The sequence below is a fragment of the Hibiscus syriacus genome, unplaced genomic scaffold (genome assembly GCF_006381635.1).
Source record: "Hibiscus syriacus cultivar Baekdansim isolate YM2019G1 unplaced genomic scaffold, ASM638163v2 tig00110387_pilon, whole genome shotgun sequence".
NCBI classification, from domain to species: domain Eukaryota; kingdom Viridiplantae; phylum Streptophyta; class Magnoliopsida; order Malvales; family Malvaceae; genus Hibiscus; species Hibiscus syriacus.
This window is the reverse complement of record NW_024062717.1, coordinates 2355198-2379536: the sequence shown is the minus strand read 5'-3', so window position 1 is coordinate 2379536 and position 24339 is coordinate 2355198. Positions and strand designations below refer to the sequence as shown.

Below are 24339 nucleotides of genomic sequence, written 5' to 3'. Positions count from 1 at the left end.
ACAATATTACGCTGGAACTGGTCATATGGTTACGGATAACTATATGGACTGGTTTAATGAAAGTGGGAAGCCGTTTCTACTTTCGGCGGAAGCACGAGGGGTTAACATTCCTAGGCGCCGAGAAAGACGTCAACTGTCTCAATATCCATGCTCTCATGTCATTGCAGCTTGCTCACATTTGTATTTGGACTACAAAAATTATGTTGATCCCGTATACCAACTTTCACAAGTATTCAAGGTATATGAATTTGAGTTTCCGCCCATAGGAAACGAAAGAGACCCAAATGAGATTCAAACTTGGCTTACAATTGTACCAGATCCATTGCTATTGAGGGACTCAAGTCGTCCAAAATCTACTAGAATACATTGTGATATGGATATTCGGGAGAAGTCAACAGAACAAAAACGATGTGGGCATTGTAGAAACATCGGGTACAATAGAAAAAAATATCCAGCTCTGTTATCATCATATAACCTTTAACTCATATATAATTAATATTGTATTTAAATGAATGTTTTTGTTTCTAATAATTTAATGTTATTGCATTTATATAATTTGTCAATGTATGTATACCTAAATAATTTTTTTTAACTTTTAAATACATAAATATTTTCAATATATTTATTTAATATAATAATTAATATTATTAGTTATAAATTTTTTTAAAATATAATAATAATTCCACCTTCTAAGTAGAGAAAAATATTAAATTAAAAAATTTATGTATACGATGACACATTTCATGTTCTGATTGGAGGATTAAATTTATTAAATTAAATTTTCAATAAGACTAATTTCATAAAATATGTAAGTCTTGAAGATTAAATATGTAATTATACTAATTTATTAATTTATGCATCAATATTTTCGTTAAATATTGATAAGAGATGACTAGATTGATAACATTTAAATAATTAACTGATAAAATTAATAGATCGATAATCAAAATCAAAAATAATAATATAACCATATGTGTAATATTATAATTTCATACATTTTTCCTATAACTACAATAAAATCAAAACTGGTTTTCATATATTGTTCTATCATATTAATGTAGATAATTCACTCGACCTTTAACACACATTAACAAAATACATTTGATAATTCTTATATTATAATCGAAACACTTTACATAATATATTACTAATTTATAATAATAATAAAAATAAAATATTTATTATTAACAAAATACCAGCGTGGCAGTGAAGGTTCGTCCCCGGGGATACGCCTTCCACACGTGGCATCCAACTCAGCGAAAATACGGGTAAAGCACGTCCCCGAGGACGCGCCTTTCGTCAGCTCAATCGAAAGAGTGTCACTTCGAAAAATATATATCAACCGGTGCTAAAAATATAAATATTTAGTTAAATAATGTTCAAATCGCCATTTTTTTCGTACAGAGTTTTTAACCTATTAAAAAAACAAATGATAATTAACACGTCAGCATCTAAATCCAGGCTTTGTCTTCTCCACCAATCACAACTCTCGAAATCCCCAAATTCTATATCCTCCTCTTGCCACGTGTCCTCCAAACCTCCAACCACTTTTCTCCCTTAAATTGTCTTTCCGTCTCCTCACTTCATCTTCTTCCGTCTGTTTTCTCTCTACACTCCTTCACTCTCCCACTACAAAAACCTTCACCGTCCTAGGAAGAAGAAGATACAATGATGAAAAATTAGGGGGTTTTGTTAGGGTTTGATTCAAGTTTTTCTATCGCAGGGAAAAAAGGATAATTAGGTTGCATTAATGGCATCATATCTACCATTACAAGAGCTTCACTTTCTCTCCTCAACGTCAACAACTTCGAAGCACCGGTTTTATCTCTCTACACGTTCTTCTCTATCCAGAGTTTCTTTGAATAGCCATTTGAGTAACGGTGTCGTTTTGCGTTCTCGAATTCGAGCACTTAAAGAGGAAGGAGTTTCCTATGAGGATCGGGAGCAAGAATTTATCAAGGAAGTCAACGGTAGGTTTGAATTGAATGGCAATGGAAGTGCTACGAAGTACGAGTATAAGAATGAATCGGTTGACGGATATATCAACGGTGGATTTGGAGTGGTGGAGACTGAGAGCAATGGGAGTTTGGTCAAGTATGTGAATGGGAACGGGAATGGTGCCGCAGCTGAAGTGAAAGTGGTGGAGGTGGAAGGAGGAGGAGGAAATGCAGCTTCTGAGGAGGCGAGGAAAAAGAGAGTAGAAGAGATTGGGAAAGAGGACGCTTGGTTCAAGCGGAGCACTAAAGACCAGGTTGAGGTACTTGGGATTGATTTCTAGAAAATTGTAGTTTTATAGAAGTAAATTATGAATTTTTTCTTTACAAAATGCGACATTTCCAATTCTTATTTTGAGTTGATGAAAATTGTATTGGAATACCACTTTGCCTTTTGATTTTAGGAGCAAAAAAGAACTAACAAAATTAACAACCAATAATTTTTGGAAATAAATGTTGCTTGTAGTATTATTTAACAAGATACAGCGCTTATAGAATTTGAACTTTGAGGTGAAATTTTAGCTTGCTTGTAAGCCAATGTACTACTAGTTCAGAGTTTGTAAGACTGCTTTAAAACTTTGGTTGTAGATCTCCTTGATTGATGTATTATCTTATTTCATTGTTGGAGAGGACTATATACAGCTATTAGTAAACAAAATCTAGGTTGAAGATAGTGTCAGGGTGCCTTTCCCTTGATGTACATTCTCACTCATTTCTGTGATGTTCATTTGATATTTATGTAACTTCTGTAGTATATGTTGAGTCGACTGCATTGATTTGTTTTCAGTGTCACAATCATCTCTCTTTTTTGGTTTCTTTTCTAGCTAAGTATTTCTGGATGTTTCTTTCTGTATGTGTGTCCCTTCAAGTTTGTATTAACAATAATCTTGCGGCAATAAATCTATCAGGTTTCTGTTGCTCCTGGGGGGCGTTGGAGTAGATTCAAAACCTACTCGACAATACAGAGGACCTTGGAGATATGGGGATTTGTTATAACTTTTGTATTTAAGGCATGGTTGAACAATCAGAAATTCTCCTATCGAGGTCAGTGACATTTGTCCCCCTTTCTTTTGCTGTAAAAATAAAATTTTCTCATCGTTTTACTTGGACGAAAATAGATTACAAAAATTGGAACAGCCCAAATTTGAGCCATGAGCCCATGACATCTGATGAAAAGGGTGATTTTCAGAAATGGTATTTTGGAAAGAATGAATCACATGTGATATAAGTTCACTATTTTACATTTTAGCAACCCTAATTTAAGTTTGATTAGATAAAGGGATGCTATTGAATATAATTATCATTCCCGAGTTGCATATAAAAAGAAGATTGCTGGTTTGCAAAAATAATTGGTTTCAAATGACTGATATGATCCAGCAATGTTATAATGATAGTAGATTTTCTGAGATCCTTTTTATTCTGTATATTGTCTTGAATGTCTTCATAGACAGTGGGTGTAGCATCATCCTCTTTCATTTCTGAACTAGTTCCAAATGCTGAATATAGAAGTGTAAGGGGTGGTAAAGGTTTGAGCAATGTCCTTGAATAAATCCCGTGGTCTTATATAGTATATTGTTGTATATCCTAGTTGTTGGCATTATATATCTCTTTTTTTTATAAGAAGAGGATACCTCGTTAAAAATCCCCCTTCATGATTAATGGTGCACCAAGAGGTAGTCCTTAATCAGCGGAAAGAGGAAAAGAGTGCCTCAAAATTCATTAATAAAAGATTTAATACATAATTTTTGAATACAACCAAAATCATCCCCCCTACAACGAACAACCCGAAAACCAAATAGATAAATTACCAAAACAGAAACACCCAAACTAGCCAATACCAAACTTTGCTAAACCATCAGCCTCAATATTTGCTATCCTAGCTACCCAATGAATTAAACCCTCCAAAACTCTTAACCAATCAACAATGTCCTTAACAATTGTAACATACACATTTGGACATCTATCCATATTCTTTACCCACTCCACTGACAACTTACTATCACTTTCGATAATCAAACGTTTCTTAAATGCCCTCGAAGAAAATTAAACCTTTCTTAATTGCCTTGAGCTCCATAAAGGAAGGAGGACCCGGGCCAGCAGCTTCTTGGAAAGAATCTTGCATCGAACCATCTTCATCTCTTAAGATCCCGCTATTCCACTTTTCTTCCAATCACCATTGAATGTTGCATCCACATTCAACTTTAGAAAGCCCTTGGGAGGAGGAGACCAAGGCAACTTATTAACTATTAGAGTTCTGGAAGTCGAACAGAAATCCCCAAGAGAGGGATCACTAATGAGAGAGTCTTTAGAAATGGAAACATCATTGAACTTAGCTAAGAACCAAGAAGCAAGCCTAAATCTTACCGTGAAAAATAATTCAACCTGATCTAATATTCCCCCTTCAAACACAATGGAATTTCTATATTTCCAAATTGTCCAAAGAACGATGCCCGGAATAAAGGACCAAATAGTTGAATGAGACTCCAAATCTTCCCAAGCTAAAAGAAAACTTTGTGCATTTTCATGAAAAACTGAAGTGATTCTCCAAAACTTCAGGAATCTATTCCACAGAATCCGCGCAACTGAGCAAGTGAAGAATAAATGTGAGGATGATTCCTTCTCCATCTTACAAAATGGGCATAAAACGTCCACAATCCCCAGAACCCCTCTCTTTAGTAATTCTTTACTGCCAATTTCTGATGAACAACCTACCACATAAAAGACTCCACCCTTGGAGGCACCAACCCCCTCCATAGGTTGTTCTTCCAAAAAGGATCAACATCCAAACCAGATGAGCACGACTTCACACAAGAGGTGACAGAGTAAGCACCTCCCCATTTCCTTTCCAAATCAAATCATCCGTCAAATCTTCCGAAAGACGAATTTTATTGATGATAGTCAACAAATCAGACTACTATTCCAGTTTCCAATCGCTCAAGTTTCTCCTCATCTCTACATGCAAAAACCAACCTGATGTTTGATACTCACCAAACTCTATTAACTTACCATTCTAATTTGTAGATAGGACAAACAGTCTAGGAAAAACAACTTTGAAAGGAGAATCTAATGCCGAAATGTCATGTCAAAACCAAATGTTCTCACCATTGCCCACTTGTACTTTAAACAAGCTGCGAAACTTGGAACCAAAATAATCTTCTTTGAAATTATTATTCTCCACCGATTTCCACAATCAAGAAGCTTGAGCCGGAATCTTACTATTGAACAATAATAATTCTTGTCAATATTTTACTTGCTGCAAATCATCTTCCTCCATATGGACTCTTTATCATTAGCGAACCTCCAAGACCACTTTCCTATAAGAGTTCTATTCATAAAATTGAGGTCCAAAACACCCAAAACCACCATTATTTTTGGCTTTACACACTGTCGACCAATTTACCCAAAGAATCTTATTCTTCTCTATTCCTGCTCCCCATAAGAACTTTACCATAATGGAATTGAGTTTTTTATTCACAGAAGAAGGAATCTTTAATAAGGATAAATAATAAGTAGGAAGCGAGCACAATACCGCCTTTAACAAGACCAATCTCCCTACCAAAGAAAGGGTTGTTGCCTTCCAACCGACAAGCTTCTTGTAAAATTTCTGGACAACCGGATCCCATAGGGATGTTGAATTTCTGTTTGCACCAAGTGGCAGCCCAAGGTAATCTGAAGGGAATCTTCCAACTGAGCAACCAATAGCACTCACCCACTCCTTTACCTCCTCTTCACTTGTATTTATGCTAAATAATCTACTTTTGTTGAGGTTCAGTTGAAGACCAGACATGACTTCAAAGACTTGTAATAATCTCTTTACATTTGATATATGCATCTTTGAGGCATTATAGAAAATGATTAGATCATCTGCAAATTGCAAATGCGATAACTTAAATGAATCTTCATTCTTACCGATAACCAAACCACAGAACAAACCCGAAGAAACAACCTTAAGAAGCAATAAGTTAAGAAGTTCCCCAATCAAGTTAAATTGTAGTGGGGAAAGGGAACAACAAGACCCTTTGCCATTGAAAATTCATTCGAAGGCACCCCATTTACCAAAATTGACACTGAAGCGGTTGTAACACATTTCCTTATCCAACCGCACCATTTGGTCCCGAAACCCATCTTCTCCATCACTTTAAAGAGAATTGACCAATCCACCATGTCGTAAGCCTTCATGAAATCCACCTTTAACACACAATCCTTCAGTCCTTTTTCCCCCCAATAGTCAATTCCTTCATTAGCAATAAAAGAGCAATTCAGGATTTGTCGACCAGGAATAAAAGCAAATTGCGAATAACTGATGATATCATTGATACAACTTCACATTCTCCTCGAAAGACACTTCGAAAGAATCTTGTACATTCCTTCTACCGAGCTGATAGGTCTATAGTCTTCTAAGCCACCAATGTTGGAACCCTTCGAGATGAGAGTTATGAAAGTATGATTGATTCCGTGCTCCCAATCTTTCCCCATGAAAAATTTGCGAAAAAATCTCAGAATATCTTCTTTTAGGAAGGACCAAAACCTTTTGAAAAACCCCATATTCAACCCATCAGGCCCTGGAGCTTTATTGCTATCACGCGAGTTTAAAGCATCCCAAATTTCTTCCTCCAAAAACTCCTTTTCTAAAAGAAGGCATTGCTCCAAGGAAATTCTAGCAAAATTCAGCTTTAAATCTTCCACTTCTAAGGTTGATCGGTAATTATAAACTTCGAAAAAGTGGTCTTAGACACTTGCCTTGATGAGAGTCGAGTCTTTGATGATCTCACCCTTGACGTTAAGAGCATTCAAGGAATTCAACCTCTTCCTAATGGAAGCACATGTATGGAAGAATATTGAATTACGATCTCCATCTTTCACCCATTTCGCTCTAGAATTTTGGAACCAGATTTGCTCCTCGATTTTATAAAGCCTCCATAATTCTTTCCTCAAAGAAACCAATTTTGCAGCACTTCCATTCGAATCTTGATTCTGCTATAAACCCTTTTCTAAATTGTAAAATTTTCCTTATATGTCAAAAATCGCAGCACCTGGAAAATGATCTCTATTTCCAGACCAGTTTTTAATGGCAACTTTCGTGCTTCTTAGAATACTCAAAATTCCTTTTCTTTTCTGGTTTTTCTTGCAATCTTTAATAGACGATAACAACAACTCCTTAAAACCATCCTCATTAATTAAATAATTGAACAACTTGAAAGGTCTTTTACCCCAATTTACTCCACCATTTTCAAGGATAATGGCATTATGATCTGAAACTGACTTAAGAAGTAGAGATTGATTGATTTCAAGGAAAGTTGTTAAGCTGGAACAATAGTGCCTTATCTTCCTAAACAAATGAGCTATTGAATTCAACTGCAGATAACAAATTTGAGTATTTGACTTCCTCCAACTACAAACATAAGAAAATCTTAGAATCCTAACCTAAAGGGTTGAACAGAAAGTGCCTTTGAACCACCATAAGGTATGGCGAGATTGAGAGGAGCGGAATCGCACTGTGTCTTCTGATGGAGATAGAGTGGTGTCTGGAGGTGGATCGTGGGTAGCATTCGTTGACAATCTTAGTAGAAGAGTGCATAGAAGTGTATTATGGGATCGTTTTAGCCTTTATGGTAAGGTGATTAAAGTTTTTATTCCGTTTATTAATAGAAGACCCAACTATAAGGACAAGATGTTTGCCTTTGTGCACTTTGCGAGCAAGGAGGATTTGATTAATGCTAAGGAGAAGATGAACAACTTCCTCGTTGATGGGAGGAGAATATTGGTGTCACATGCGAAATATCAGAGGAGTAGTTTTCCAAGGAACTTGAAGCGCAATAGTGTCGCAGAGGCTGGAGGTGTAGGTGTAGAGATATCGAAAAGGAAAAATGCATCTAGCCAAGTGGTTGAGGCAGGGAAGAAGGAGATGATGAACAAGTTCTATGATGGCAGAACATATAAGGATACGGTAGTAGATTTGAAAAAAGTTGAGGGTCAGCAATCCAGAAACCTTGGTGACAAGAGAGAGGAGAAGAAGCCTTTGGATTTCTTCATTCCAATGGAGGAAAGATCATGGTTGAGGTCGTCTTTAACAGGTATCGTTAAAGCGATATTTGAGGTTGAATTTGTGCAAAGGGCATTGAGAAGAGAGGGAATCAATGTCAAGGTAGTTAGATGGGGATATGTGAAAAATGCATGTTTGATAGTATTCTAGTCTGTGGAGGAGAAAGAAGCAGCAATGGAAGATAAATGGGAGGCTTTGTCCTTTTGGTTTGAATGGTTAGAGTCTGTGATAGAAGAGAAGGGTGTTCCATTACCTTATTATGCAATATCCATGATGGGCGTTCCATTAAACTGTTGGTCAGTTTCATTTTTTACCAGTTTGGCATCGAGATGGGGCAAATTAGTGAAGATTCAAGAGCAGGCAGCTCAAAGAGTTGATTGCAGGGTGACTCAGATGTTATTAAGGGTTGAAAGCCCATTTGACATCCCTCCACATGTCTTCATTAACACTTATGGAAGGTCCTTTACTATCAAGATTAAGGTAGACAGCAACGATGATTTCTTCCCTGAGCTTGAAGATGGGGTTGATGAAGATGGTTCTGAAGGAGGAACAGTGGATCCTTGGGAGGAGGTTTCGGCGGATGGGAGCAAAGGGGAGGATCAAGGAGGTCTGCAAGGGTAGTTGAATTTCCTGCAGATGTCAGACTCTAGGAACAGGGCTGAAGAGTGGGTTCGAGGTACTTCACAGGGGGGTGGTTCAATGAACGAGGGAAATTTGAAAAAAAACGCTGATGCCAATAACAGTTTAAATGTTAACCTTTGTACCGAGGGGACAGTACTAGGTGAAGGTCCTAGCAAGCAGACTGTGTCAGAGGCTTTTTCTGATGGGAGGAAAAAGGTGGCTAGCTTAGAAGGAGACATCTCGGGGAAAGATAAAGTGGCCCAAGATGATGGGCTTATTTCCAGCATGGGTAGGGTGGAGGTATATGGGCCTGAGCAGGGTAGTCCAACAGTAAATAAAAATGGGAATAAGAATGAAGCTTTAATATCAACTACACAGGTTGAAAATGGTATGCAGTATGGGTTTGTGCCATTGTCCCAGCGACGACCTTCTGGGAGGAGTGCGTCGGTTAGTAATGTTGATAGAGGCTTTCATAACATAGTTTATGTTAGGAGGTGGGATGTTAAAAGTTGTGGTGGTAAGGATGATGTTATTGGAGCAGGAGATGAGAAACAGGGGAGGACAGAAGCAATGGAGTGTTGGAAAGTATCCAATTTGTTGGGGGTAAAGTTTAAAGGAGGAGAAAAAGAATTCGTGACCAAAGTTACTCCTTTGGTGAAGGATAGAGATGATTGGGGGGCGGTAGTTGGTTCAGGGGTTATGTCATAAAATGAATTTGACGGTAGAATGGTCCATTATGTGTTGGAATGTTTGGGGTCTGGGTAGGAAGGTTAAAGCTCGAGCTATTCGGATATTTGTTGAGGAGAGAAAACCGACTATCTTATTTCTTCAAGAATCCAAATTAGAAGCTGTTAGTACTATGTTAGGAAGGAAAATGGGAGGGAAAATCCTTAATGGTTTGGCTGTTGTGCCTGCTTTAGGTTCGGCTGGTGGACTAATAACAATGTGGAATCGGAAGGTATTTGTGGTTAAGGAAAAGGTCATCCAGACTAGATTTGTGGCATTAAAGGGATGGATGGATGGTATACCAAACATTTGTTGTTTCATAAATGTCTATGGTCCAAGTGTGGAGGCTGATAAAGAGCCGTTTTTCAGAGAATTAACTTCATTTCTGGAACAGGTTGATTGTCCAGTGTGCTTAGGTGGAGATTTCAATGCCCTTTTGACTTAGGAAGAGAAAATGGGTGGCGCTGTGAATTTGGTTTCGATGAATACTTTTCGAGATTTTGTTTATAAGGCAAATTTAATTGATTTGCCTTTAGTGGGAGGTCAGTTCACGTGATGTAATAATAGGGAAGTTCCCACTTTTGAGAGATTGGATCGGTTTTTAGTTGATCATAGTTTTTTCTCGCAATTCCCAATGATCAGCCAAACTTTGCAGCCTCGGTCTATTTCTGATCACAACATTATTCTGCTGGAGAATAGGGAATGTAATTGGGGGCCGAAGCCGTTTAGACTGTTTAATTATATGTTGGAGGAAGAAGGGTTTAGCGAATTGTTGACAAAAGAGCTGCTCAAACTGAGTGCACAGGAAAACTTGATGTCCATTTCTAAAACACTTAACCGGGTGAAGGATGTGGCAAAAAATTGGTCTGGTAAGGGTTATCTCTAATTACCAGGTAAAATCAGAACGTTGGAGTCTACGATCCAGGATATGGAAATGAAATTGCAACATGGGTCTTCCTTGGTGTCAGTGAATTCTATTGTTGAAGTAAAGAGAGATTTATTGGAGCTACAAAAGAAGGAAGAATCAATTTGGGTGCAAAAGTCTAGATTGAAATGGAGATTGGAGGGTGATAAGAACACAAGGTTTTTCCATCACAGTGCAACAATTAGAGGGAGGATAAACTGCATTAAAGACCTCAAACCCCTTACATTCCATGTAACGATAGCTAACATTGGCATCTTAATATAATAATCTAGGAACCTAACTATCCCCCAAAATGGCAGCCACCTCACCTAGCCAATCTTATGCCTTTCTCCAAATTCATAATTTTTTCCAGAAAGACTTTCTTCCCTTGCTTGAAGGATACACCCAACAACTTGCTTATTTCCCAAGTAGCCAGAGCTTCCTCCAACAACATCGAGAAAGCTGAGGAAGAGATTGTAGAAATGCTAACCTGATCTAAGGCATCCCTTATCAAAGATCTTTTAAATCTCTTATTAATTTTCTCCTTAATGAAGCCAGAACTGCAACCTTCCGAATGACATCCTTCATTGAAACAGAAATGTCCTCGGTACTCTATTTGTCCCTGAGAATAAGTGTCTACATAACCTTCTCTAGTGATAGCTGCATCCGGGTCTTCTGATTGACTCGAACATAAAACTAGTGCCATCTCCCTCTGTTCGCCTATATCCCTCTCTGTTTCAGAAATTGTACCTTGATCCTTTCGAAGCCAAATTTTCCTCTCCCTAGACCTTCTATAGACTGTTAAAACAGCCGATCCTCCTCCCATTCGGGGCACGCTTGATGGATAATGTACTTGTTGAAAGGTATGGCGATCTTCCCCTTGATCGATTCTCAGTAAAACCTTCAACAGTTCCAACCTTTGCTAAATCCGCTGCTGGATCCCCTGTATTATTAGACAAACCAGATTCTTTTTCTAACCCACAAGCCCAAACCCATTTAAATTAATTGCTGGTCCAGAAGGAATAATCTTTAAGACAAGGGAATCGGTCTCACTGTTTCCCACTGATTGGGCCTGAGTGCTAATATCTGAATAATCCATATTCCTGATTCCTATCCTCGCATACTCCCCAACATTGTTTCTCCCAAAAACGAGGAAATCTGACACCCCCGTTATTAATGTGTTCCCCATCCATGTTTCTCATTGAAGACTGTTGTCCCCCACCAACTCCAACCAACCGGGAAGAAACTCTCTGTTCAATCCACGTGTCCACCTTTTGTCGTTCATCCTCGATTGACTGTTCAGAACCTTCATCGTCAGATCTCTTTCGAATGTCAGCTTCCTCCTCCTCCGACGCTTCCTCAATGGCTTGATCATCAGAATCTTTCTCCGGCGTTTTGCTTAGAAAAATGCTCGAAATATTAGACACCGATCCCAACTTAATGCTCACCCTTGAAGGACCTTCCGTGCGACCCTACATTGATCACCTTCGGGACGACGAACGACTCGCCACCTTAACCAGAATTCTCGCCGTCTAGAGGTGCTCCCTATTTTGTGTCGAATCTTGAATGCATTCTACCTTCTCCCACCTCCCAGCTAGCCTTTCTAGAAAAGAGTCTTGCCAGCATAAAAGAGGGACACTATATAACTCGACCAGGCAATAAGCCATTGGAACACCGACCTCATTCAGCAAAGGTGCCAACCGGTCGAACCAGAACCATAACTCCTCACTCTTATTCATCCATGCCTCGTCATCTCTTTGTTCGATTTGAAAGTGACGATGCAGGAATTCCAAACGTATCCCAACTAGCAATCTGAACTTCATAACCCTCATTAGCCAGAGCCTTCTGTACCAACTCTAGCTCAAAAGAATGTTTGACAATTCCCCAGTAATGACCGTTTCATCTAGCTTGAACTTTCAGAAGGGATATGCATCTCCCAAACGTTCCTCTTTCCTTTTGCCCTGTTTATACTGTCATTCCTATTCTCCCTGTATTCCAAATCACTCCTCTGCCTTTTGTACGTCAACAAAGCATCCTTATAGGATCTATCATCCCTTATGCTCCTCGGAAGCTCAGCTTTCTCCTTTAGCTTTGTTCTGTCATCTATATTTGGCCTTGAAGCATCAATCAATATTCGTTTTGACCCCTCTGTCCTTGATCGAGCTTTTTGATATTTTGCGACTCCTACTGATACTTTCCTCCCATCTATCCACGATCCGTTTACATTCTCGATAACCTTCCTCATCATTGCCAAACTGCACAAAAGCGAAAGTGGAGGATTTGTATTTTGGTTTATTCATTTCGCTTGGAATGAAGACTCTCACTACATGACCCTGAAAGAGGAACAATTCCCTTAACGCTCGTCTTGAAACTCTCTTGCTTAGATTATCAAAGAAAGCTGTCCAAACCTTGCCGGAAAAGGACTGACCTTTCAATTTCTCTCTCTACGCCTCTACCTCTCTCACTCATTTTCGCTTTAAGAATAAATTTATGGAAAGTTTGTTGGCATTATATATCTTGTTTTAAGGTTTCATTCATGCAGGAGGAATGACTGGGGAAAAGAAAGTGATAAGGCGGAAGGCCCTGGCAAAATGGTTAAAAGAAAGTATCTTGAGACTGGGTCCTACTTTCATCAAAATTGGCCAGCAGTTCTCCACAAGAGTGGACATTCTTGCTCAAGAATATGTTGATCAGTTGTCAGAGCTACAGGTTGAAGTTCTTTTTCTTTTAAGTTACTTTTAGGTTGAATATTTTTAATTGCGAATGCTAGTTCTACATGTAGATGAATCTATTCAGGGACAGATCAAGAAAAAAATGTAATAATTCTGTGCTCCAACTCATATCATGGTTTTCTAGTACTTAAGACGCACTTCATTCTGCAAGAGAGAATTTTCTAGCCAGATGATTTCTGAATTTAAAATTTTGTAGGTGACATTTAATTCTATTCACATGCAGGATCAAGTTCCACCTTTTCCATCAGAGACTGCAGTATCTATTATTGAAGAAGAGCTTGGAGCCCCTGTAGGTGATATCTTTGATCGGTTTGACTATGAACCCATTGCTGCTGCTAGTCTTGGTAATTTTCATGACATCACATTCTTCTAATTGAATTGTTTTTCCCCATCACTGAATAAACATTACATAAGATCAAGTGGTAAAAGATATATTATAGTGTGGTTACTGCGAACATTGCCAATTTCCAAATTATATACTCACATGTAAGCCCCCAATTCATATGCATTCATTTCTGATTTTGAGTAAGTCTTTTCAAAGTTTGGCTGCATTTAATGCCAATTTTATATATTCATAAAAAATGTTTTCTTCATTTGTTCTTTCTGTTTTCTTTCATTCACTTGTAAATAAAATTCCAACTAATTAATAGTTTGACTAAAATAACATGTAAATAAGAAATCCACTAAAGATTATTCCAGACCTAGCTTGCTTGAAAGAAATATGTTGAACTATTGGCTTCGTATGATAATTATCAAAAACTGTTACTATTCTATTGCTTTATTAACACATTCATGTAGCATCTAATGCCTATTTAATTATATGTATGAATGAATGAATAACTTTATAATAATTAAAACGCATAAAATGAGATGGGAGAAATGTAGATTGGTATTATCCATTAGCACTAATAGAAGTTTGACTTTCACTTTTTCCCTCAATAGTAATAATTCAATTAAATGAATAAAAAATAACCCAAGTTTTCTACTGCTTACGTAAGGATGTGTCTTAAATTATGCACAATAACAGAATATGGCCCGTATAACTGACCTACATAGTTGGAAAAGACTTGTTTGTTTGTTTGTTTTATGTTGGTCATCCACTTATCATAATGTACTCATCCATAACATATTAAGTGCCTATATATGTTAAGGCTTCACCAAGCCACTCTATTTAACTATATAAAAAGAGTCAACTTTCATGTCAATTGTCATCACATTATGTTGTTACATTTTATGCTGTAAAATTAAAATACTTAATTTCAATGAGTTTGCTAATATTTAGCATACTCAAGAAAAAAGAGAAGAAAGATGGTAATCAGCATGGTTAAACAATAAAGGAGTAAGATAACTTGCACAGGAGAAAAGTTGGGCGCCGATACACTGATATTGAACTGTATAATGACATGTCATTAATAAAGTGAACCAAATCATACTCTGTAATCTGTATAAATAAAATATTTTATCTTTTAACTGGTGGCATCACGTGTTCACTGGCATGTATAGATCTATACATTATTAGTGTATTAAATTTAAATCCATAGTAGTCTGTTAGTTGATAAAACCGAATTGACAGATATGATTTACCTTTTGCAGGTCAAGTCCATCGGGCAAAATTAAAGGGCCAAGAGGTTGTTATCAAAGTACAAAGACCTGGTCTAAAGAGTCTCTTTGATGTTGATCTTAAAAACCTGAGGGTTAGTTTTACTAATTTTTGAATTTCTGTGTACCACTGATCAATGTTATATTCTTATCTTGATTTCATCATGCCTATGGTTTCCTAGCTTTTGTGACTTCTAATATGTTTCCACTTTACACTTTGCTTGGCAAACGTGATTTGTAATTAATTATGGTAGTTATGCTATCACCTTTATTTAGTAATAAGAAGCTGCTGCTTTTTCTATTAAGATAATCTTAAAAGGCACTTTTGGAGTTGAAGATTCCAACTCTTGTTTGGTTGGGCCTCAGGTAATAGCTGAATATCTTCAAAAGATTGACCCAAAGTCAGATGGGGCTAAGCGAGACTGGGTTGCAATTTATGATGAATGTGCAAGTGTGTTGTATCAGGTAGTCCGTTACACTAAGCCAGATTGCCTGCAATTTTCAATTGCTAATATTTCACATCAAGTTTATGCATGAAGGTTCTTTATTTTAAGTTCTAAGCAATTTCCTTATTGCTTCTTAATAACTAATGCTATAATGATCCCAATGTTACCAGACTGGATGAAATTAAAATAATAAACTAGGAAGAGACTAAAAGGAAGTGAGGAGAATCAAGTAGGGAAACTAAATAGATAAGGGGAATCAGAAGGAAAACCTCATAAACGGAAGAAATATATGGAGAATTGGAAGGACTGCGGATGAAAACACAGAAAGAATCAATAGAGCCAGAATATCAATAGTTCATCATCCAAAAATTACTTGAACTAAAAAAAGTAAGTGTAAATTAAATTTTAAACTGTTTATGAATCTTCATCAGCAACAAGGTAAGAATTGAGTGCTTATTTTTAGATAAAATAAATAAAGGATTTGTCAGGAATAAGAATGAAAAATAATGATTGGAAATCTTACTCATGCAACAAAGGTGAGGGAAGGGTCAGGATTTCTTTACAAGTGAAGGCATAATTGCTGGTAGTTTATCTGGGTTCAGTGTCATCACCAAACCTTCTAGCCTTATGCAATAGACTTCATTTAAAGGGAGAAGTCTTGGATGAAGTTTGAAATATTGGGCACTAAGAGAAAGGATTTGTGCTATGTCTTTGAGCCTGCAATAAGGGAAGGTATTGTTGATAAACACAACAGATATCATGAATAGTACTTAGATTTCTAGGGAAAATGCTAATTTAGAGATGGTAATAATAAGTAGGAAGAGCATTAGTTGATCATGGTTACCTTTGAAATCTGTACTTTTTGAGAATTTTTTTCAAAGGTCTATGTATGTAAAAATGTAAAATATCAACAAGGAACTGAGAATGCATTTTGGAATTTGGATTCCCATTTAATTCTGTAATTAAAAAGCAACATATAAGCAAACTATTTAATTATTTTATCATCTTGACCTCAGGTTAAATCCATAATCTTACCTAGTTTGAGTTTCTATCTTCTTCCTGCGAATTTTGCAACTATTTTCATTCATATTAACTACAATATATATGTATTCAATTTTTCAGGAAATTGATTACACAAAGGAAGCTGCCAATGCAGAATTATTTGCCAGTAATTTCAAAGACATGGATTATGTGAAAGTTCCATCAATATACTGGGAATACACCACACTGCAGGTATGACTTTTTTGAATTTATGTCTTTATATATATAAAAGAGTTGGTAAGTCTTCTGGATTTACACTCATAAATGTTAATTTTATCTGGTAATCTTTGTAGGTCCTGACAATGGAATATGTTCCCGGGATCAAAATAAACAAGATTCAGGCTTTAGATCAGTTGGGAGTTGATAGGAAAAGGTTTTGCTAATTTCCGGTCTGAACTGCATAGCTCGGTTCGGATGGGTTTTCTCGGCTTCGTTGCTCAGCCCTAAATTTCCCTAGAGAAAACCATATTCCATGCATTGCTTGTTTCTCTTACATATAAACAAGTGATTACAATTTATTATGTTCCTGTCTTACCCTTCTTGCTCTTGACAATTATTACATTTTATATGTGATGCAGGTTGGGCAGATATGCTGTTGAATCTTACTTGGAACAAGTTCTGTCTCATGGTTTTTTCCATGCTGACCCAGTAAGTTTTCGGGCTTACACAAATCGCCTGATTTATGTGGAAATGTTTGATGATGGGGAATGAGTTGCTTATCATGTTTGCACTTAAAATAGTAGCATATATATCATTTCATGCTGTTGTTTCAAAGGAATGCTTTGCTTTTCGTTTTGTATGCCTAGTATTTCTTTTTGGATCTAAAATGTGCAGTATCAATTGTCTGTTACCTGTTTATTTAATTATTTGCACAGATTACAAAATCAACTTAGTGAGTTCCTCCGTGCATAAATTTTCTTTTACTAGGTAAGAAAAGATTTATGGTACAACTATAAACCCGAATCACTGATATAAGAAATTTTCAAGAAAAATAAAATGTTGTATCCTATTAGTATATTCCAATAATTGGGAGACTTCTCGTAGCCTATTCACAATACCTTTTCTAGGTCTCAAGACCAATAGCTGTAGTAGAGATACATAAGCTGTATTCCTCTAGTTCCATGATTTTTTAATGCAATACAAGCCCTCAGGTCTATCTAACAAGAGCCTTCTTACGTTTTTTTTTGTAGCATCCAGGAAATATTGCTGTTGATGATGTTAACGGTGGACGGTTGATCATCTATGACTTTGGCATGATGGGAAGGTAATTTCCTATGCTAGTTTTGGCTATTTGCAATAAGCATTTTGGATAGAAAGCTTTTCAGTATGATTGATGATTTCTCCTGGCATAAATATTCTGTTTTTGGCACCTTGCAGTATCAGTTCAAACATCAGAGAAGGTTTGTTGGAAGCATTCTATGGAGTTTATGAGAAGGATCCTGATAAGGTAAATTGTATCTTTAAGAAACAGCCGTATCATGCCTTAGTTTGTGGATTTCCATTGTTATATTCTGTCATTGATTGAGTCAACCTCAATAGGTCCTTCAAGCAATGGTTCAGATGGGTGTTCTTGTGCCTACTGGAGATATGACAGCTGTCAGACGGACGGCACAATTCTTCCTTAACAGGTGGATTAAAGAAGAGAAAAATCCTATGATTTTAACTTTGCAGGGCATCCTAAAGTTCATTTTGTCTAATAGGAGGTTCTTGGCATAAACTTTAAAACATGCTTTTGTATGCTTGTCCGAAACTGGAAAGAAAAGTACTTCATTTTCTCTGCAAAATTAGCAATTGGATATGCTCTTTGCCTGTTGAACATGAGTTTAGAAGTCAGTGTAAACCATTTTTTTAACTGGATAAACAAAAGGCATGATTGGCAAAAGTGATGTGTATTAGAGTTGTCTCTTTCATCTAATATTTTGTTGAATGTGAAGTACATAAATTCAATTATTTCAGTTTTGGAGAGCGTCTTGCTGCTCAAAGAAGGGAGAAAGAAATGGCTAGAACAGAACTTGGATTTAAGAAACCATTGACGAAGGAGGAAAAGATGGAGAAAAAAAAGGAACGTCTGGCTGCAATTGGTAATACATTTGGTGCTCTTTTTCCCCCCTAAATGTAAACTAAGGTTTTACGCACTTGAATGAAATCGGAAAGGATTTAATATTGAGCCCACTAACTCGGAAAAGAGGATATGAGACATTTCATAACTTCAGTGGGGAAGACTATGAGGCATCATTAAGCTAATTCGTTTTGCAAGTTATTTGACTTTATAATACATGGAAATACATATACAAGCAATCAGAGGAAGAAGATAATGTCAGCTTCTTTATTAGCAGATCGGTTTAGATAAAAAAATCGGTGTTATAAAGATTGCCTCACTTGCAAGGTCTGACCTTTTTTCTCCTCTTAACAAGAACATCGTGTCCATCTTGTACACATTACACGTGGTTTGGTACTGAAAGCTCTTGAAAACTTGAGTTGTCTTCTTTTATATTAGGTTCAGTTGATAGACCTTAGAAGGACCTTCCTCTTTTAAGCTGGAATGGTTTTTTCCTTTGAGTTGATATTCAGCTGTTTACCCTTTCATTTTTTCTCTAAAAATAGCAGGTTTCTGCTTCTCATGAATGTTCCATTACCTGAACAGGGGAAGATTTATTAGCCATTGCAGCAGATCAACCCTTCCGATTCCCTGCCACATTCACATTTGTTGTCAGATCATTTTCAGGTAATACATTAACCTGGTGGCTTCATTTATATTTGTGCTGTATTGAACAAGAACTTCAGCACAATATATTATTTCATCTGCAGTATTAGATGGCATTGGGAAGGGCCTTGATCCTCAGTTTGACATAACTGAGATTGCAAAACCGTGAGTGTGGTTTTATCTCGTTAAGATCCTAATAATTTTCACTTACCGTTTTAAGGATTAGTCATTCATTTTGTGTGTATATCTGATTGTCTTGCATTTTATTGGTTCTAGCTATGCACTGGAGTTGTTAAGATTTCGTGAAGCTGGAGTTGAAGTTGTCTTGAAGGCAATATTCTAATCTTTGATTCTAGTTTTGAGTCGTATTTTTCATGCTACAGTTCCATTTTCATGATGTCCTATATAAATACTTCAGGACTTCAGAAAGAGATGGGACAGACAGTCTCGTGCGGTCTACAACTTATTTAGACAGGCAGATAGAGTTGAGAAGCTTGCTGAAACCATCCAAAGATTGGTAGGGTTCGAGATTCCTTCTATAATTTTGTTTGCAAGGTGAAAGTAGTTGCTGTGTTAAATTGATGTTGCAAAAATCTGCATTTTACAGGAACAAGGTGATCTGAAGCTTAGAGTACGAACTTTGGAGGCTGAAAGGGCTTTCCAACGTGTTGCTGCTGTTCAGAAGACAGTAGGAAGTGTGAGTTAATTTATATATATATATTATGTGTTCATTTTTTGTCTAATTTCATAGTGTGGGATATGTTCTTAACTATGAAACCATTTAAAATTCCTTTAAACATCATTTTGCACTGTTGAATTATTAGCTTACCCACATTTCCAAGTGGATGCCGAAAGTTTCTTGGTTTTTGGGGTTTAGGGCTAAGTTCTCTTATATGCATCCTTCCATAGGTTGGCAACTTGTTAGCTAGGGATGTAGGCCCAGCATGACCCCTTCTGTACTTATATTCCCTTGGCATTATATTTCAATGGGGCATTTGGGAGAACTTCGAAAGTGATGGGATTTGTGGCAATGATGTTCATGAGTTGAATGATGTGCTTGCTTTTCATGTAATTGTTGTAGTGGTTTTTATGGAAACAGTGAAAATCCAACTTCAAGAAACTTAAAATGGAGGAAATATAATGTATTTCAGATATTACTAGAATTGAAGGGTTTTTATTACTCATTGAATTTCTTTTTTCCATTCATTATTTTCATATACATTCTTGGTAACCTTTGAATATATTCTACATTATGGAAAACATTCGGAATATTTTTCAGAACTAGATATTTTCCTTGGTGACAATGTTCCTTTTACCTATAAACAGGCAGTAGCTGCTGGAAGCCTGATCAACCTAGCAACAATTTTGTATCTCAATTCCATTAGAGTAAGCTCTCTACTTTAATATGAATCTATGTATATTAATCCAACCCTCAGTCTTGTTAACTCTGTAATAATTTGTTCTTATGGTTATCATTTTAGGTGCCAGCAGTTGCTGCATATACCATTTGTGCATTTTTCAGCTTTCAAGTTCTAATCGGTATAATTAAGGTGAAAAAACTTGACCAGCGAGAAAAGTTGATAACTGGCACTGCTTGAGTAACAGGTGAGCAAATCTGATTTCTTTTCCACTTTCTGCATCTTGTTTTAAGCTCTTCCTTGGCTTTTATGGTCATCGTGGGAAACCGAATAATATCCGAACTTCGAACTTTTTCTTTGCAGATTTTAAGATTAAACTCAAACCAAGCTTTGTCGATAAATCAAATTCCGGCCACAGAAACAAAGTGAGAGGCAAAAATATGCTACATTTTTGCTTTCTTTTTTAGTTTAACAGAAATGAAAGCCTTCAATCGTGGTGAATTTAGACAGAGATTTAACAGCTATGAACTTATGGGATGGCCTTAGTCAAAAGCTCACAAAAATCTTGATGATGTTGTAGCTAAAATCCTAGTTATGGTCAAGTTTCCCAGTTCTTGAGTTTGTAATTTTTTACTGTAATCTTCGGCTGGCCTGATTTTCATGTAGTAGTAAGTCTTTTAGGCATAGCATAATGCAGCTCCCTGCCATAATTTAAACAGGGGGCTTGCCTATAACTTATAAGCTGTGTATAATATTTAACATACGTGAAAACATTGTGTAATTTGTAAGTTACATACCACGTGTACGATTACAATTGGTATATGCATATATGTGGTTATTTTTAATTGGTCAATCGTGTAAATACAAACGCAACTCAACTCATTTTTGAATGTGTAATCATATTTGTTACATTGTTTTTTTCGAAAGAACAAAATGGGTGAAGTGGTCCATGAGTTGAGTTGGCAATTGCATGCACTCGGTTGTTACTTGAAAGGGTATGAAATGATAAAAGACAACTCCCAACGTTTGAAAAAGAGGTTTATATTGGAGATGAATTGAAAGCTATTCAATAGCTGTCAGTCACTTAATGTATCTTTTATAATCATTCAACTCCAATATTGTAAAGCAGATAGCCATCCACTAACTCTTCACATTTGACCTAATTAATTAACACTTGCTTTCCATTTCTCCATTTGTGAAAATTGACTATATGGTCTGTTGAATTTGAACCCTAAATGAGACTACAGTTTGTCATAACTTTTCAGACATGAAAGTGAAATTATAAGAGGAAGGGAAGAACGGCAACAACAATGGAAGAAACTTCCCCAATTTTAGGCCACCATTTCATTTTCTTTAGAGAAGGATTACAAAAGCCAATGTCAATGGAAGAGGCCCAACTTCATATTTTATTGGGCCAAATTGGCCCATTAGGGCAACCCGCTAATTTAATTAGCCTATTAGGGCACTCAAACAATTAATTTGGGATCTACGGCAATTTGAACAGTTCCCATGGAACTCTTTATGCCGGCATGACGAATTCCATGAGATATTATTTTTAATGGGCCGTGTCAGGTGGGCCTCACACCCGAAATTAAAAAATAATATTTTTGGGTAAATTTTTAAAAGAAAAATAAAAAAATAATAATATTTTATCTCAATGGAACTCGTCACGCCAGCGTGATGAGTTCCAATAGGTATAATTTTCAAATTTTTGACCGTTGGCTTGACGGACGATTTTTTTTTAAATTTCAATGGAACTCGTCACGCCGGTGTGACGAGTTCCAACGACTATTTTCTGTTTGAAAAAACTAGTCATTGGGTAGGGTAGTATAAATAGAGGTTTGTGTTTGATAGATTTTTCACTTGTAATCAAACATTCTACTGAGAGCAAAAAGTTTTGTTTTGAAGAATTTGTGTTGAAATGGCATCAAGAGATGAAATGTTATGTCTTGATGAAGTTCATATTTCGTCGATCAAGTTGACAACAGTAAGTTTAATTTGTTTTATTTTATTTTAGTTTTGACAAAATTATAATATTAATAATAATTATTTTATGTAATTGTATTAAATAATTAATTTTTAAATTGTAGCGAGAAGAACGAACCATTCATCATCGAGGAATGACGAATGAAGAGCCATATCAGCGGATGGTGATATATCTTTCACAATCCGGATTATATGGATTGATGTTTCTTCACGGATTTAAGGTGACGTCGATACTGATATCGACGTTGATTGAGCGATGGAGGCCCGAAACGCATACGTTTCATTTACCTTGTGGTGATGTGACGATAACTTTGGAAGACGTCGCATATCAACTTGGCTTTCCGATTAATGGTATGCCATTGGTGCTTTGCAACACTTATAAGGTAATCATGTTATTTCTAATTTATTGGGAAAGGAGACTCCAACCGATGTCATTGATGGGTTGTGGGTACGGATGACTTGGTTGGAAAGAGAATTTAGAGTAGATAAACAATCAACAGATCAAGAGGTGATATATGCAACTCGAGTATATATTTTGACGTTGATTGGAGGGATCTTGCTATCAGAAAAATCGGGCAATTTGGTGCACACCCGATATCTTCCGATAATGGAGGATTTTGTTGTATGTCGCCAATATAGTTGGGGTTCTTCAATTTTGGAATTTTTGTATCGTGAACTATGTAAGGCGACTGTAATCGTTGGAGGAAAAAACGGATGTAGCGGGTTGTTTAGTTTTGCTCCAATCATGGGCGTGGTATCGTCTCCCGTTTATGACTCCTATTACATCCGCTCCTATGGAGTTTCCTCCCGCCGCAAGGTAAATTCATATATTTAAAGTTTTCTGTTGAGTTAATCGATCTACGGAATAGGCCAAGAGGGGGTGAATTGGCAATTAAAAATTTGGTGGAAGCTTTTGCAGGAAATTGAAAGTAATTTGCATAGCAATTTATAGTGGTTCGACTTTGTAACATCCTCAATATCGGGTTAGTGATCAAATTGTAAAGTTTCAGAATTTGATGACTATAGTAGAACCATGGATTAGTTCAATGATTTATTTGGAAATAAATCATAAAAGTTATGGTAATTATTAAATGAAGTAAAGGGTAAAATGGTTATTTGACAAAGAAGATTTTTATTTTCCCTTATAAGATAAGGAAACCATGTAGGAAGAGAGAAAAGGTTCCAGAGTTCTCTTCTCTTTTTCCTTCTTCATATGTGAAGGCTTGAACCAAAGGTGAGTCTTCTATTTAGATAATTTCTGGTTAAATTTAAGGTTGGGTTATGATCATTAGATGATAACTAAGCTTAAGGAAAGCTTAAGTTATCTTAAAATCAAAATATAAAGGAGTTAGGGAAGATTAAAGATTTGGAGTTCTTGAGTGAAATATTGAAATAAAATTTATAATAAGAATTGAAAGTTAAATTTGACTTGCCATCAATAAGAATAATAGATTTATGAAGTTAAAAAGGATTAATAACAAAGTTGAAAGTTTAGTAAGATTCTTAAATTTTAAGAATCATGATGAAATATGGAAGATAAAGATGGTTTATATGGATATAAGTTGGCTTAAGTAATGGTAGTTGAGTTAATGACATGATAGGGGCTTAAAATAGAAGAATTGAGTGAAGAGTTGATGGTTTTCGGGCTTAAAATGCAAATTCTGGGCAAGGTGTATCGATGCACATTCAATGTGTATCGATGCACTCTTTAAAGAAGAAACATCGAATGAAATTAGTGCATCGATGCATAAGGAGTGCATCGATGTACTCCCTTAAAATGAAAACATCGAAGGTGATTTGTGTATCGATGTATGGGTAGTGCATCGATGCACATATTAAGGGATGCATCGATACACTGTAGAATGCATCGATGCACTTCAATGGCAAAATTGAAATAGACATTTCTTTTGGTCTAAGAAATGATAGATTAGAGTACATCAATGGGATACTGATATGTATCAATGTATGATTATGTAGATATTGAACATGAACAAGTTCCGGAACGATTATCGAGTTAAGATTTGATCGAAAGAGAGGGAATCATAAAAGTGGATTGGAACTTAGTGAGGCCAAGGTGAATGCATCTTATTTTTATAAGATTATATGGAAATTGGACTTGTGTTAAGTCTATTTCCTATAGTAATAGCTCATTAAGTCTTGATTATAAGCATTTTAACAATATGAA

General features: G+C 36.3%; 1 protein-coding gene across 1 annotated transcript; it reads left to right on the top strand.

The window, feature by feature from the left end:
• The first annotated feature begins 1750 nt into the window (after window positions 1–1750).
• LOC120122408 (protein ACTIVITY OF BC1 COMPLEX KINASE 8, chloroplastic-like) lies at window positions 1751–20980 on the top strand. The gene is made up of 21 exons (XM_039141526.1): window positions 1751–2257; window positions 2903–3038; window positions 12831–12997; window positions 13244–13364; window positions 14614–14714; window positions 14986–15084; window positions 16188–16298; window positions 16400–16479; window positions 16685–16754; window positions 17297–17370; window positions 17484–17553; window positions 17646–17734; window positions 18063–18187; window positions 18751–18831; window positions 18915–18975; window positions 19087–19141; window positions 19229–19327; window positions 19418–19507; window positions 20137–20196; window positions 20292–20415; window positions 20532–20980. The coding sequence occupies exons 1-20, from the start codon at window positions 1751–1753 to the stop codon at window positions 20406–20408; spliced, it is 2313 nt and encodes a 770-aa protein (XP_038997457.1). The 3' UTR covers window positions 20409–20415; window positions 20532–20980.
• The last annotated feature ends 3359 nt before the right edge of the window (window positions 20981–24339 follow it).

What these genes read in the sequence shown, in the direction of transcription:
- LOC120122408 (XM_039141526.1), top strand. Translation starts at nt 1,751, where the DNA reads ATGGCATCATATCTACCATTACAAGAGCTTCACTTTCTCTCCTCAACG. An exon ending in GTGCAAGTGTGTTGTATCAG is followed by an intron (nt 15,085 to 16,187) that starts GTAGTCCGTTAC and finishes TCAATTTTTCAG; the next exon opens with GAAATTGATTACACAAAGGA. An exon ending in TTGGGAGTTGATAGGAAAAG is followed by an intron (nt 16,480 to 16,684) that starts GTTTTGCTAATT and finishes TATGTGATGCAG; the next exon opens with GTTGGGCAGATATGCTGTTG.